Raw genomic sequence first — 15,177 nt, 5'->3', positions numbered from 1 at the left:
GAGTAACGCGCCCAAAGCCAAGATGACCACATTGCGGCTTCGCACCGCTTCACTGGAGAGGGCGGGTTTATACCCCGCGGAGCTGAGCGCGCTGACGTCACCCTCACGCGCCCACGGCGCGCCCTCCCCTCAGCCGGGGCGGGGCGACGTCACCTCCTCGCGCGAGACTCCCGCTGGTCCCGGGCCCCCGCGCCCCCCTCTCCGTCGATGGGCGTGACCCCCGCGGCCGGGGTGGGCGTGGTCCCGCGCGCGGTGGGCGTGGCCCGGAGCCGCCGCGCCTCTGGCTCGCGGTCGGTGCCTCGGCGCGAGGCGGGCGCGGGGCGCGCGCGCGGGGCCCGCTCGGCGGTTCCCATGGTGATCGCGCGCGCCCGGCCGGTCCCGGCGCATCCCCCCCGCTCCGCGCGCGCCTTCCCGCCCGCGCGGGGCCATGTCCCGCGGGCGCTGCCCACACCTGCTCTGGGACGTGCGCAAGCGGACCCTGGGGCTGGAGGAGCCCGGATTGCTGCGCAGGCACTACCTCGGTAAGGACGGGCGGCGTGGGGCGGGCTGGTGCGGACGAGGTCCGGCCGTCCTTGGCGCCCACCGAGCGCGGAGGGGGCCCGGAGCCCCTTCCAGGCGCCGCCGCTCCCCGGCTCGGCCGCGCTGTCCCGCGGCTCCGAAGTTTCCTGTGCCCCGTGTGGGACGGCGACACCTTCTCCGAGTCCGCCCCCCGGCCCTCCGCGCCCTCAGCGGCGGTCCGGGACGCGCCGCCCCATCCCTCGGCGCTGCCGGGGTGGCCCGGGGCCCGCCAGGACCCCCCGGTCCGTCGGTGCGCGGCTCCGCTCGCCCGCCCCCCTCGCTTCCCGAAGGAACTGTTGCACGCCGAGATCCAGCCGGGAAGTTGGGCGGCGGCTGAAAATAGCGCCGGTGTCGGCGTTCCGGGAGCGGGCACGGGCCGGGGTTAGCGGCGCTGAGCTGCCCTCGGCTGGAACAAAGCGCGTAGACGCCTCCGGAGGATGGCGCGGCCGCGGCCCCGGGGCTGTTCCCGGGGCTCCGGCAGGAGCCGAGCCGCCCGCCCTTTGTGTCCCCGGAGCTCCGCGGGGCCCCAGCCCCGGGCCGCCCTCGCCCCACGGCCCCAGGTCTTGTCACTTTCCAAGTTAAAGCCAGCGCCACTTGTAGTTTCCGAGGCCGCGGGGAGGTTTCTGTGGCGTGAAGGAACCGGCGATATTCTTTGTCATGGCGCAGGTTCTGTAAAAAACGTTACCAAAAAACAATTTAAAAAAAAAAAAAAAATAAAACCCAGTGTTTATTCACGTGTTTCTGGAGGTGTGGCGATCCGTGGTAGCGGCACTGTGGATTTGGGGGGTGTCTCTCCGGGGTGCAGGGCTCGGCGGGTCGGGAACGCGTTCTTTTGTGCTCGTGTGGCAGAACAATTCCTGCCTTGGAGGGGAAACCTCGAGTACTCGAGATGGAGCTTGATTTACAGCGTTGTAAACCCAGTGTCGTTCTGTGCCTGCCAGGCTTTCCCGGCTCTGCTCGGCGGTAAATGCTCTGTCGTTTGGGCTTTTTCCGGGTGGAATTTAAGGTGGGATATCACGTTACCGAGCCTTACTCCGGAGTTGTTTTTTTTTCTGTCTGTAGTCCCTGAGCACTCAGTAATCCACAAAAGGTTAATCAGGGAAATCAAGGTTATTGCTGAGAGGTTTCTACGGAATACAGAGAGGGGTATGTGTGTGTGTGTGTGTATAGTGCTCAAGTCCCTTGGAAAGACATTTTGAGTTCTAAAATAAAAAAAAATAAAATTGAGAACTAAGGATCTGCTTTTGATTGTGGTTATGTCTCAAGCTGTGCTGGCTAAGCCTTAGCTGAGGATTCTTCTAACTTTTAGTGATCAATCCTTCTGACTGGATTTTTTTTTTTTTTCTTTTTGTCTGCTCCAGTTGGAGCGGAAAAGCTCAATGTTAAAATTAGGACTGTAGCGTGCAGATTCTGAAGAAGAACCTCTTTTTGAAGAAGAAGACCTTTTTTGGTTCTTTTTCTTCTGCTGCTTTTACAGGGTTGTGTCTCGGAGAGTTGAAGTACCAAGATTTGAACAGTAGAAACCATCTTCCCAGACTTGCCAAGGTGTGTTTTCTGGATGCTGCTCCAATAAATTTCCCATAACTCTAGTTAAAAACAAAACTGGTGCCTTGGTTAAGGTCTCATATTTCCTGTTTTTTCATTCACCTGAACAAGTTCAGCTGCTTTAGAGCCTTGAAAAAACAGGGCCTGGGAGATGCTTCCCACTGAACTGATGTTGAGATCTGCATTGGTGGTGGCAAGACGTGCTCAGTCCTTACTGAGCCCTGCTTTTCACCAGGGGGTTGGTACAGGGTGTGCTTCTCTCGTGGAACCACCACACTTTAACTCCAAATGGCGTTTATGGCCTTAATAAACCCATTAATTTGACTGCTAGTCAGGGGTGGTTGTTCAAGTGCAGACTTCCCGGACAAGAGGCCTGTTGTTGTGCTTTTTCGTGTGCAGGGCGAGTGTAGGTGGGGGTCTTTTCTCTTTCAGACCTGAGCAGCTCTGCGTAGGAGCTTTGTTCTCTGGCCCACTGGTCAAGACCACAGTGGTCAGGTGGGTGTTGCTGGTTTTGGTCACATCTGATCTGCGTGGGAAGTAAGGCTTCCTCCTATTTATAATTCCTTTTTTTTAGTAGTGTTTGAACAGTCTGCCAGACAGAACAAATGGAGGACAAGAATTTCATTTTAACTTAGGAGTAGTATTGGGAGACTCAAGGCGTTGTCAATGTGCATTTTTTGGTTTTTTGTTTGGACAATTTTTTTTTTCCCAAATTTATTTAAACAATTCTGGATACCAGTACTAAGTGAAGTAGTTTCTATAGCTCTTCATTGCTTGCTGCACTTTTTCAGCTACCAAATCAAAGGAAAAGCATTATGGCAATGCTGTAATTGACTAACAATGCAGTTGGGAGGAAGGTGTGTCTGTGTGGATGGTACTTGCATAATGAGCCCTTCACTGGGATGGTTGTGTTGTGCTATGTTGTAAAATATCACAAATATTGACAGTGACCACGTTTTGAAGGAAGATTTCTGAGAACTAATTGCTGTTTCCTATTTACTCGGTGTTTTAGTTTCATGTGAACTGGCAATCAAGTGGCACTCTATAAATAGCCTCTCCCAGCTTCTGAAAACAGCTGCTCCAGGAAGGATCTGTGTAATGTACCTTTCCATGCAGATAGCTCCCCCCTGGAACTTATGGCTTGAAAAAACTCTGTCTGATTTTGCAAGATCCCTAAATAATGGCTCTGAAGCCCGGTCAGTTCTGGACAGAGCTCCAGAGAACCAGCCCATGGAGATGGGGCCGTGTGTGTGTCCCTGGGATGTGTCCTTCAGATGTTATCCTTTGCTGAGAGCTCCTGCGGTGACGGGAGAGGGAAGATGTGGGTCTCAGCAATGTGTCTGTTAGCTACGTTTCCTTCAGCATTTATAGGCTAATTAGTCTCAATTTCAGACTCTACTTGTATCTGAGGTCTCCAGAGGACGCCAGGCCTGGGGGAGGCTGTCAGTAACTCTTTTCCTTGGTTCAGTTTAGGCATCCTCTTAGCCCGGTGCTGGTGGGATCAGCCCTGCTGCTGGATCACAGATGGAAACTTGAGTTTCAGAATGCTTTCAGTAGCACATCCTGGTGCTTTTACCTGAAAAACATCCCTGTGAACTGTAGTATCCAAGTTAAATTCTGCCTTGAAGCTGGCAAGTGTAAGTTACTCAAGGTACTTGCACAAGAATCTCCAAATCTTGCAATTTTGTGTCATTGTGCAATTTTTCAGGCAGGGGTGAGGGTAAAGTGTTCTGTGCCAGCACCAGAAAGGCCTTTGTGTGGGTTAAATATAGCCTATAATGATTTGGCTAGAGAAATGGTAGCATGGGTTTCTTGCTAGAAAGGGGGATCCATAATTCCTCTGAAGTATTCGATGTGATGGATTTATTTGCTTATCTGTGAAGATTCTGCTGCCAAGAATGGCTCTGTTTAGACAGGAAGAAGAATGAAGACTTTTCCTTTTTGTTTGTTTGTTTGTTTGGGGGTTTTTTGTTTGGTTGGTTCGTTTTTGCTCTCTGACATAGCAGGTTATCCAGAGAAAGTCTCTCAGTCTAAAAGGAGAGGAACTGATGCTGTGTTTTAGTTCAGAGTGGTTGTTGGAAGCTGTGGTGCTTTGATAAAATGGAAGCAAGCATCAAAATAATCAGCTCTCCCCAGTCTCTGGTGTCTTCATGCAGATACTGTTTTCTGAAATCTTCATTCTTTCTTTTTCTTTTAAGCTTAGCATTTATCTTAGAGATTGTTTCATATCTTACTATCTTTAAAGAAGGGGGAGTGAAAGCTCACTCATGGGAAAGCACCACAATGCTAAGTTTTTATCATCCTGGTTTTTAAGATTTGAGAAAATTTGAAGTCTGTAAAAATTTCACTGTAAGGAAAGTAAGAAACCAGTAGTTACGTTCATTGTACTCAAATTTTGTAAAGCTTCAGCAGTTCTTACTAAAAAGAGATCTGTGAATATTTATAGGGAGGGAGAATTTACTAAACTACTTGGGTTTCAGTAGTTCCCCCTCTTTATAGATTTGAACCACAGTAACCCCAGAACTAATTACGGTTTTGAAGCTGATTGCCCTGCTCATAAGTAGGGTTGAAACGCAGGCAAGAAGAGCTATTATAACTGATTAGTTTAGAAATGGACTGCCTTCCGTTCATATCAGCTTATAAAACTAGTAGTGGCTGGTTCAATGAGGATAGAATTGGGTGTTGCTCTTGAACTTTTGGTACTTCCTAAAATACATTGCCCAGAGCGCAAGAGTGAAATTAAAATACTTCCTTGAAATACTGTAAACTTTCATTCTCTCTTTTGCTTTTTTTGGACAAACCAACCAACCAAGCCCAGCAGAATGGAAATTTGAATGCTGGGGAGAACAGCCAAAAAGAAAGACATTATTTTCCCCAGTTTTTGCTCCAGCTATATTTTAACATCTGGTATATTGGTCTTTATAAAATAATGTGGAATAAGAAGGGTCAGACAGCTGTACCATGATCAGCTTTGTAGCTGGTGCTCTTGCAAAATTGGAGATGGGCAGAGTGTTTAATCAGCCTTTCTTCTTAAATTCTTTGCATAATACTTTTGATGTTTAGGGGTTTTTCTCAGGTACACTGTTATATTTCATGTCCTAAACCTCTGAAACTAATTTTCTTTTCCTCCTTGAGTTAAAAACACTCATCTGTCACAGCTGAACTCCAGATCTGGTAGAGGTGCTTTTCTTCAAGTCTAACAGATAACTGCTGCTTGGAAAAAAAGTATTATAAATGTACCTGATGGTCTGATCATGAGAGCACAGTTCTGTAGTGATATATTCTATCACACACCAAATACTTTGTGACACTTGACTAACTGCAGTGTTTAGAAGGATGTGAGTGAACTCCCCAGAATTTTTTTCATCAGAAAAGTTTTCTGAATAATAGAAATAGGCAGAGGCAGAATTGAAGTTCAGGGTGTAATGAATGAGTTGGAGGAAAATACATCTGTGGAACAGTTTTTGCGTGCTCAGTCTGATATTGGAAGCAGGCAGGAAGCTTTAGGAAGGCAGGAATTTTGGGGTAGTCATTGAATCACCACTAGTTATGTAGAAAAGCTGAAGATGCATAAGAGCATTGTGGAAAAGGGATCTAACATTTTAATTGCAAAAAACCACGGGAGAGGACAGTGATGGGGTATTACCTTAAGCTGAATACCTTTGGTGTTTTTTCCCCTTGTTAATAAAAGCAAGGCTTAGTGACTGCAGTCCTTGCAGATGGGCAATTGAAAGGACATTGTGGCATTGATACCTGTTGATAACAAATTGAATTTGGAGGAGTTTAATAAAGAGACTGTGTCTGAAATGAATTCCCTGATACTATCTCATTTAAATTGGTACCGAGGAGCAGAAAGGCGCTGTATGTGTGTCTAAAACAGCTCATGGGAAAAGATATTAGGGGTGAGCCTAGCATACAGGATTAATGGGGTTTTTTCCTACTTCAAAGTAAATCAGCTCAAATAATAAAGACAGTCATTTTTTAAGCCTTTAATGTCGGTAAAGGATAATAAAAGCACAGTGTAACAGAATCATCTGGACAAAACAACAAATAAAAAACCGCTGGTTGATTATAGTTTAGTACATATCAGAAAACCAGAAAGAGATGTGACCTGGGAGGCAGGATTAAGGTTAGATGAGTATTTCTGTGGCCTGAGTACTGAATGCTTAATTTTAATTTCAGTCTAATCAGCCTTCTGTTACCTTTGGGTTTATTTCCCCCATGGACTGACTGAGGACAGGAGCCACTTGGACCTGCAAGTGGTACAGCCATGTAGCATTAATCTAGGTAAATTTGATAGCTTGTTTTGCTGTTATCTTAGAAATCTTTGCTTCTAGTTAATATCATTGATCTTTTTTCAGTAACATCTTCCTGTGTGTTTTGTGGTTTAATCGTTATGGTTTGTTACTGCTTCTCTCTCCCCAGTATTGTCCCATTTTGCTTCCATTCAATGATAATGTGTTGATGATAATTTTTGTGTTAAAAAAAAGAACCAAAAAAAAAAAAACTTCTTTAAAAAACCCAATTACATGCAGGGTCTGGGATTACTCGGTGCCTTCTGTTACTCTGTCCTGAAATAAGAGAATGATTTCCAATGTTTGTTTTTAGGATGCTGGGGATTGATAGTAGCACAGCTTCTGGTTTTTTACAAACAAACACCAGTTTGTGTAAAACTGTAGATCCTTATGGATCACATTATTATGTTCTTTGGTGGGATTACCTTGCAGAAACCTGGGGGTTTGGGTTTTGTTTTTTCGTTTCTTCTTTTTTATTATGATTATTTTTATACTACTGCCTAGATCAGAACTTATCAATGAAGTACTTACTGAGTTTTGATTTTAATTTTCTAAACCACCAGCTTTTTTGCTGCTGTTGTATTTTGACATATGAATTAAAATGGAAGGTGGATTTCTAGCATTATATTTGACCAGCAAGGAATGATGAAAAATTGGTGTAACTGTTTCAGACTGTTGGTTTTCTCTCCTTCAGAGATTCAGGACGCCTTTTAAGTTATCTGCAGATTTGTCACAATTTCTCGAAATGGGCAGGACTATGCAGATGCACTTTTTGACTTTAAAGGATTAACCTTGTGTGTAATATCTGTGATTAACAGAACATTAATCATGTGTGTTAATGGCTGCCAGGAAGTAGGAGTAAATGTAAGTGGGTTGTAGTCCTAAGGCTCTGCATGTATTCTAATATTTGAATTATACTCAGTCTTAGGGTGCAAATGTATTTGCTTTATGTCCTTTGGAGCCTCAGTGTTCTCCTGCAGACAGCTGGAGACCACAGACATTTGTGTGCACTTCCAATATATTTTCATTTTTGATTGCAATATTTCATTGCATTTACATTGTGTGCTTTTAAAGACTGTCTTTGTACAGGGAATGTGTTTGCTTTGTAAATAATGCCTGTGCCTTGATACTGAGTGTTTCAGACAGCTTTGTAGTTAAGTTGTACCTTGATCTTCTAATAATGAGCTTTGGATACATGAAAGCTGTCTCTTGCTGCAAAAACAAGTCGTGTACAGCATGTACTGGATTTGTATTTCAGGATGAGGCAGTGATGTGAGAGATCCTTTCGATCTCTTTCTTTTATTTATTTATTTTAATTTTTTTCCTCCCTCATAGCTTTCTTCCAGTTGGATTGCTTCCATTAACTGCATTAGGGCAGACCATTAAACCTGTCTGTGTTCAGTCACTTCCAAGACGTTGCCCTGCAACTCTGTGAGTTCTTGTGACTTTGCATGTGATTCCTGATCTTCTATCCTTGAGTGTCCCCAGAATAGTCTAGTAGGATATAACTGATCGTGTAGCAGGAACCTGTTGACACTTGAGACCAGTCCTGTCCTGGCAGTAACGAAAAGGCTCAGATACAAACCCTGCCAGCCTTCAAACAAAGCTGGATTTTCCACTGTTTGAGTGCAAGTCTCAGTTTTTTCATGTCTTTGGGGCTTAGTGAGCTGCTGATTCAGATGTGTCCCAAATGCTTTAGTGTGTGTTGAATAATTAAATATTGAATGCGAGTATCGTGAAATGGAATCTGAGTCACATCAGTGAATTTTAATATCCCCTTATTTTCCTCATCTTGTTCTTCAAGGATTTGCAGGCTTTCCTCTGGGAAGATTGAATGTGTCATTAATGCTGACTGCTCTCTAACAGACACCATGGGGAAGATGAGAATCTGTCTCTTTTCTTCATGTGAACTTCATGTATTCTGAACCATCAGTGTTTGTTCAACCCTTTTTGAATTACTGAAACTTCACCAAAATAAAAAACTGTATAATAATTACATTTTTAAACCAAACCCACCTCTTTATCTAGGTTGCATTGCTTTGTTGTTGTAGTTATTGCAGTGTGTTCCCATTACTTACCTTTCTAGGAAATCAGGAAAAAATCTGGTTCCTTTTTAATTTGGTTTTATTTTAAAAACACTGTTATGTCCTGAGAACTGTCTTCAGTAAAAAAAGAGTCTTTAGAGTTAAACAGGGGTGGTTTTTTTGTTACCTAGGATGAATACATATAGTTTAATACAATAGACAATGTAATTTTTAGAAGTAAAGGGGTTTTCCCCCATTTGTTTTTAAATACCCAGTGATAATTTAACCTATGTCAGTACACTGTTAACTTGGCAGTCATCTACTATCAAGATTCAGCTTCCTACTTGAGCTCAACTTTTGATTCTTATAATCTATCTCTAATTTTGGTTTTTGTAATCTGTCTTTAATCCTGGGCAATTTCCTGGTGTTTACATTTGTAATCTTATGGGGTTATGACCCAGATCTGTTATGGTATCTATATATCTATTTCCCAAGTTCCCCCAAACATAGCCAGCAGTGTACAACTCTTACACTACCCAGGATTCAATGGTATGTTAAATCAGGCAGGTGTGCTGAATGTTAAATGCCTTAATTCAGTTCCATGCTGTCCAAGTTCTCAGTTTCACTTGTGGAGAAGGCAGGCCCTGGGTCTTTTTTTTTTTTTTTTTTTTTTTTTTTCTGGAAGACATGTCTGTAGATATGCTGGTAAGCTTCTGTATAATCACTTCTTAATCTGTTTAAAAATGAGTATTGAGTTAGCTTAAACAACTTTAAATAGTAGGCTTTGATTTAGCCCGGAGCCTTGGTCTGGAATTCCTGGGATTAGTCCTGCTGGGAGAAGCAGCAGGCACTGGCAGGCACTGGAAGGTGATGGCAGGGCTGGCAGCAGTGGGGGCTGAGCAGGAGTGAGGATATTCCTGCTAGGAATTCTCTCCTAAAAGCAGATTCCACTTTTTCTTTCCTTCTCCTAGTGATTCTGCATGCTCCAGTGTTCATTTTGCCTGAGTGTTTGGAGGTTAAGGACCCTGCTCCTGCTACAGGCAATTTTAACTTCTGCACTGGGGCACAGCAACACCACATTTCAGCTTCTTAGATACCATCTTTTCTTGCTGGAAAGTGGAGCTCCAAATTAACCTTGTGTGTCACAGTGATCAGGAGTACCTGAGAACATAAAGCACAGTGCCTGATGTGTATTTCCCCAAGTGTTGTTAAGGACTGGCTGCGTTATTACATTGATGTCATTTTTATAAGAAAATATTCAACATTGCTGCCCACATAGCAGTTTCACATGAAGACTTCTCAAAGTGAAAGGAAAGCATTTCTAAAGACATATTGAAACCTACGGTAATGCTGTTTGCTCCAACTTGCAACAACCTGCACAATATTTCATTCTACCTTCAGTTAATAGAAACCTTCTTTGACTTTTCTTTGGAGAAGAAAGCAGGGCACAAGTGTATTTTTCTTGATGTGGTAACTGTTGTTTTTGTGTTGGTGTCTGTTTTTTAAATTTTAAGGTGTTTATTTGGGAGTTCTATTTTAGTCCTGGTGGAGAAAAGAGCAAAAGCTTTTGCATGTAGTTAATCCTACATCCAATTAATCACTTAAGCTATGTCAGGTAATTTTCTGTTGAGAGGAGTAAGGTGGTATGTGTTATCTTTTACATTGATAGAGCTTCTCTTCATTTTGTTATGTCAATTTTGTCCTCTGCTCTATAGAAATTAGAAATATTTGTGGCATAATATGAAAATTTCAAGTGCCTTTTTTTCTCAGTGAGTAGTTTGTGTTTCATCGTCGGACTACTGCCTTGGTTTAGGGCAAGTTTAGGGAGGAAATTTCTGAAAGGGTCTTTTTAGAAAGCAAATTTAACTAGTCCTTCTCCTGCCTTGTTTGGGAGACAGAAAATATTTTGAGAAAAGTGGAATAAAAGTGTTTATTTAATAAGCAAAGTACTCACAAACATGGAAAAATTAATAACATTAAAAAGTGGAACTTTTCGTTGTTCTGAAGAGGTGGTAAATTCAGAGGGAGTCCTTTTCGTGGGGTGTAGCTCAGCTCAGTCTCTTATCAGTCCCTGCTGCACTGGAAAATGCCACGTCCTGGGCCCCAGAGGGCAACAAGTGTCAGCTCCCAGTGCTTTTCTGGCTTTTTGGTCCAGAGCAAGGCTGCTCAGTTCCAAGGGGAAGAAAAGCCACAGTTTCTGCCTCAGCTAGCAAAAAAAAAACCTAACTAAAAAGCAAAGGAGATCTCTCCTGCTGTCCATGCTGCAGACAACACTCCATGAGAGAGAAGGCTGAGGCTCTTATCTCTATGGTTTTGACACAGATGTTTAACTGCTTCTCCTTCTGCCCCCCTCCTTCACTCTCAGATCTAGTTTTAAAGGTGCAATATTTATTTCTGGGCTAAATAGATGAATGGGGACACAATTCAGCTTCATAGTCACCCCAGGACAACTGCTTTAAAGGACTGAATAAATATCAGAATTGCTGAAAACTGGCATTTTTTTCCTCCTGTCACAAAACCTCACTTGCAGCCTGTGTCAAGAACAATACAGAAGACTTAAGTATGGACAGTGTAAGGGGAAGTGTAAGGATATCTGTCAGAATGTGGTGTACTTGTGAATGAAATCCACTTAGCACCCGTCAGTGCAGCACAGATAAAGTGCTGTCTCTCAGAAAGGTACTTGTACTTCATCCCACATTTTTGTGACTGAGAACATCTTAAACACTTTATATTAATGCAGCTGAATTTTGTAATCTTTCAGGTATAAACCATAGTAAATATCAAACAGAAATTAGAGGCATTGGTTTAAAGCCCAAATGCTTGTAGCGTTATCAGTTAAGGAGCCCAGTGGAGGCCTATATTTGGGAATGGATACTTTCAGTATCCAAAAGATGTTTCAAAGCTAATTGCAGCCATTGCTACTAATGCAAATATATTATCTCACCTGTGCTCTTACCTACAGTAACCTATTTTGGCAGATTCTGTAGAAGCAAACTTAACCAGAAGTATTTTCCAAAATGCTTATTTATTACCCTAAAATGTATAACATTGCTGAACTACTTTTTTTTTTCCTTTTTTTTTTTTTTAACTTCAGCAGATCTCGTTTGGTTTTTTTTGTTGTTGTTGTTGTTTTGGGGGGGTTTTTGTTTGTTTGTTTTGTTTTGTGTTTGTTTTGGTTTTCCTGAGATGAGATATTGTGTTAATATACTCACCATGAGATATTACAAGCTTGCTGATTTATAATTGAGGGCATAGTGTCCTGTCTTCTGTTGTTTCTGTCTTGGTGTTATAATATCTGAAAGTTTTGTGTCTCTTAATACCTAAAGCTCATTACTTAAACCTATCTTAAGGTTTGAGTGTTGGCTTGATTAGCATCAAGTTCTTTGATGCTGGCTGGTTGTAGCAAAGCTCTGACATACTAAAATGGCAAAGAAGTCTCTTTGTAGACAATAAAAATACTTTGTGTTTGCTTTGTAGTGTTCATGCTTTCAGGCTTCATGATGTATCATTAAGAACAGAAAATAATTTGAGTTATCTGCTTTGACCTTAAACCATAATGAAGTAGTTGATCATAGCCTTTTGAAAGGTAGTCTTTTAAACATTGACAGAACCAAGAGTTACAATTTTTGGCATTTTTACAGTAGTGCAGAAGTGTGAAGAAATACAACACAGGGCCCTGCTCAAAGGACAGGAGGTCACACCCATGGATTTGGTTTCTGGCAGTACTGCTGGTTCACTCTTTCCTTTGATAAATTGCTTGAGTTTCCTGTGTCACACTTTCAATGACTATAAAATGGGGCCAGTGTTGGCCTACATAGCTAACAAATGGTTTTTAAGGTTTTAATTAATCTTCAAGAATTGTAACTTATCTTGATATAAGTTAATTCCGTGCATGTTGTGTATAGTCCTGTTTACTGTATGGTACATGGAGAATTGCTGGAAAAAGCGTGTTGAGATGTGGATCAAAAGTTCTATCATGATGCAGAGTTTGATGTAGTTAATCCAGCAAAATAAACTATATACAAACAGAGCTGCTTCAGGAACGCCTAAACTCTCCCCTGGAAAACCAAGAGAAGTTTTGAAATGCACTCGGAGTGCAGGATACCGTGCTCTGCATTGGGAACAGATGCTGGCTCCATTTCAGCTTTAAACTAGGGCATTCCAAATGTCACAGCGAGCCAGCGCTGAGGGACTTGGCCTTGCAAAAAGCCAGCTTGATATAAATGAGTGTTCATTTGATAAATGGGGTCTATTACTGAATTAGGGTTGGCTTCTAATGCCTTACACTGTGTTGGTGCTGCTTTGGGTGAAAGTTTAGTTGAATTTCTGTGGAGCACAAGTGTGCTTTAAAGCTAAACCTTCATCCTGAGATGATCTGTACTTCTTCAGTGGGAAGTTCTGGAGCACAGTTTTAAATATATAAGAATTTTACATGGTCTAAGTGTTTAACTTCTCTGCTGTCATCAGTTCTGAAGCAGCTTTGCCTGAGTTGCTTACAAAAGAAAGGTACGTGTCTCTGCCAAAACAGGCACGTAGAAAGCATCTGATCAGCAATTCCTAAGCTGAGGACTGTGACCTAAATGGTGTCATAAGGACTGTGAGTGGGGAGTACAGAGGATGCTGCTGTATTTTGGTATTGCTCCCTGAAGTGAGATTAGAGCTCTGTAAATGTGCCCAGACACCCAGGTTGGCTAATTCTCCAGGTGGGAGTTGCAAGGCAGCATTTGGTTTGACCTTGTGCACAGTGGATGTTTTGAAGAAATAAAGTTACAAAGAAACAGCTGCAGCTTCTCTTTCACCTGCTTTCCCATATTTAAATTTATATTATGAACGACTCAATGTGGGGATTCTTTCATACACAGAATGGTCCCTTAGTCTCCAGCTTAATATAACCTAAAAAAATTATTGATCACTGCACTGGGAGTTTCACTGTACCTTGAGGCTTCAGTAGTGTGTAATGTTGGGTGAGAATGGGTGGATGGCTAAAAACTGAAAATATTATTGATCATTGTACTGAGAGTGGCACTGAACCTTGAGGCTTCACTTGGTGCTTAACTAGTGAAAATGGGTGGATGGAGCATTGGCTTGACAGCTTTCCACATTTCAGCAATGTAAACACTTCACAGGGAGGTCATCACAGCCATTTGAAATTTACCAGGGCTTTTGTTGTTGTTGTTTTGCTTTATAGTGTTTGATCACTTGATCCATGTCCTAGGCCTTATTTGAATATAGGAACCAATATATTGAAGCACCCTCACAGAATTAAATTATTGCCTTTCTAGTGGTACTACATAGTTAAGGGGAAAAAACAATAATTTCTGGCTTGAGAGCCTGAACTCACTATTGGGATGGGAAAAATCTAGACATGACAGAGGTCTTGATGCTGATATTGTAAGAGAAAAGTACTTTTGGGGTTTTGTTAAAAGCTTGGGTTTCATCCATCATTGACGCTGAAAGGGGAGCCAGGAGGGCTGCCTTTGTAGGAAGGTGGAGGGAACAGAGCAGTCTTTGGATTAGGTGAGTGGGAATTGAGGATTGTGAAGGTTCTTGTCACTTGTGAGAGCAGAGCCCTTGACGTGGAGAATCTGACTGTTAGGAAGTCCAGCAATAAGAGCTGAGATGCTGAAGAGTAAATGCAAAACAAACCAAGAGGTATTGTTTCTCAATTCTTTTCAATGTCATAAAAATGGATCAGTGACAAAAATATTCAAGTGAGAAATTCTGGTACTGCTGAGCATTTTTGTCAAACCAAGTGAACCTGTGGGAGTCATTGTTGAAGTGCAAGGAGCACAGACTCACTGACTTTGCTCAGCTTTTAACAACAGCAAAAGCAGAGGCAGTATTTTCTTTAGATCAGTTTATTCACGTAGTTCAGGTTTTTGCTTTAGAGTAAAAGCACCACTTAGGGTCTGGTGGTACTAGTTTTGAATGATCAGATAAACTACAAACAATTCATTCAGTTGTCTTATTGCATTTAGTACTTTATCAAATAAGAGTGAGTTTGGAGGCAAAACATTTCAACTGCTTTCTCCCTTGCCCTCTTTTTCCTTTAGGGAATGTAGAAACTATTTAAGTTGTAATTTTGTTTGTATTTAATTCCTTTCTCAAGTATTTAGATATTAAATTATCAAATGATAAATAACTAAAGACATACATAACAAATCATATATGCAGTCCTAACAATTTTTAATGTTTTAAATGGCCAAGTGTTGAGTATATGAGACACCTTATGTCTGCATCTCAGGTTTGCTGAAGCTTGTATGGATACTGTGTTCTTAGTAAGACCAAAAAATCCTAATCTAACAACAGCAAGTTGTTCATATCTTACTTTGTCAACAGATTTCTGTAAGGAAATTAAGATCGAAACTGAAAATGTGATTAGAAAACAGTTATTGCTTCTTGCTGGTTTAAGTGATTTAGATTAAAACCAGAGCATACAGGAAGGAGAAAGATCTGTTGCTCTGTTTGTTTTTAAAATTTAGTTTGAATCATCTTTGGTGTGTGTACAGAAGATTCTCAGCCAGCACCTGCCTGTTGCTCTGCAGACATCACCTCATTCCAGATGTGTTTTATGCACGTGGTGCAATGCCCAACAATCATCCACTGCTATCAGATTTTTCTGATTTTCAGTGAAAGTGTGATGGTCTGGCAAACACTATTTTTGTGTTGGCCTATGGGGTATGCAGTTCTTATTGAAGTTATCCTATTGGAGCTGTGTATTACTGCTCTGTGTTTTGCATTACAGGAGCACCCCA

At 42.2% G+C, this 15,177-nt stretch overlaps 1 protein-coding gene across 10 annotated transcripts in view; it reads left to right on the top strand.

The window, feature by feature from the left end:
• The first annotated feature begins 271 nt into the window (after positions 1-271).
• The window catches only part of DCAF6 (DDB1 and CUL4 associated factor 6), a 75,676-nt gene continuing 60,770 nt past the window's right edge, over positions 272-15,177 (top strand). For 4 of the 10 annotated variants that reach the window (XM_066340838.1, XM_066340837.1, XM_066340840.1 and 1 more), the window contains exon 1: positions 274-521. In XM_066340838.1, coding sequence (XP_066196935.1) covers positions 428-521 — 94 coding nt within the window. In that variant the 5' untranslated portion in view covers positions 274-427. Of the gene's footprint in view, positions 522-15,177 lie in introns of all 10 variants that reach the window. The other 6 variants (XM_066340841.1, XM_066340839.1, XM_066340843.1 and 3 more) reach the window with 4 other exon arrangements.

This window comes from Sylvia atricapilla, chromosome 2 (assembly GCF_009819655.1).
Source record: "Sylvia atricapilla isolate bSylAtr1 chromosome 2, bSylAtr1.pri, whole genome shotgun sequence".
NCBI classification, from domain to species: Eukaryota; Metazoa; Chordata; class Aves; order Passeriformes; family Sylviidae; genus Sylvia; species Sylvia atricapilla.
This window is presented reverse-complemented; position numbering and strand designations above follow the sequence as displayed.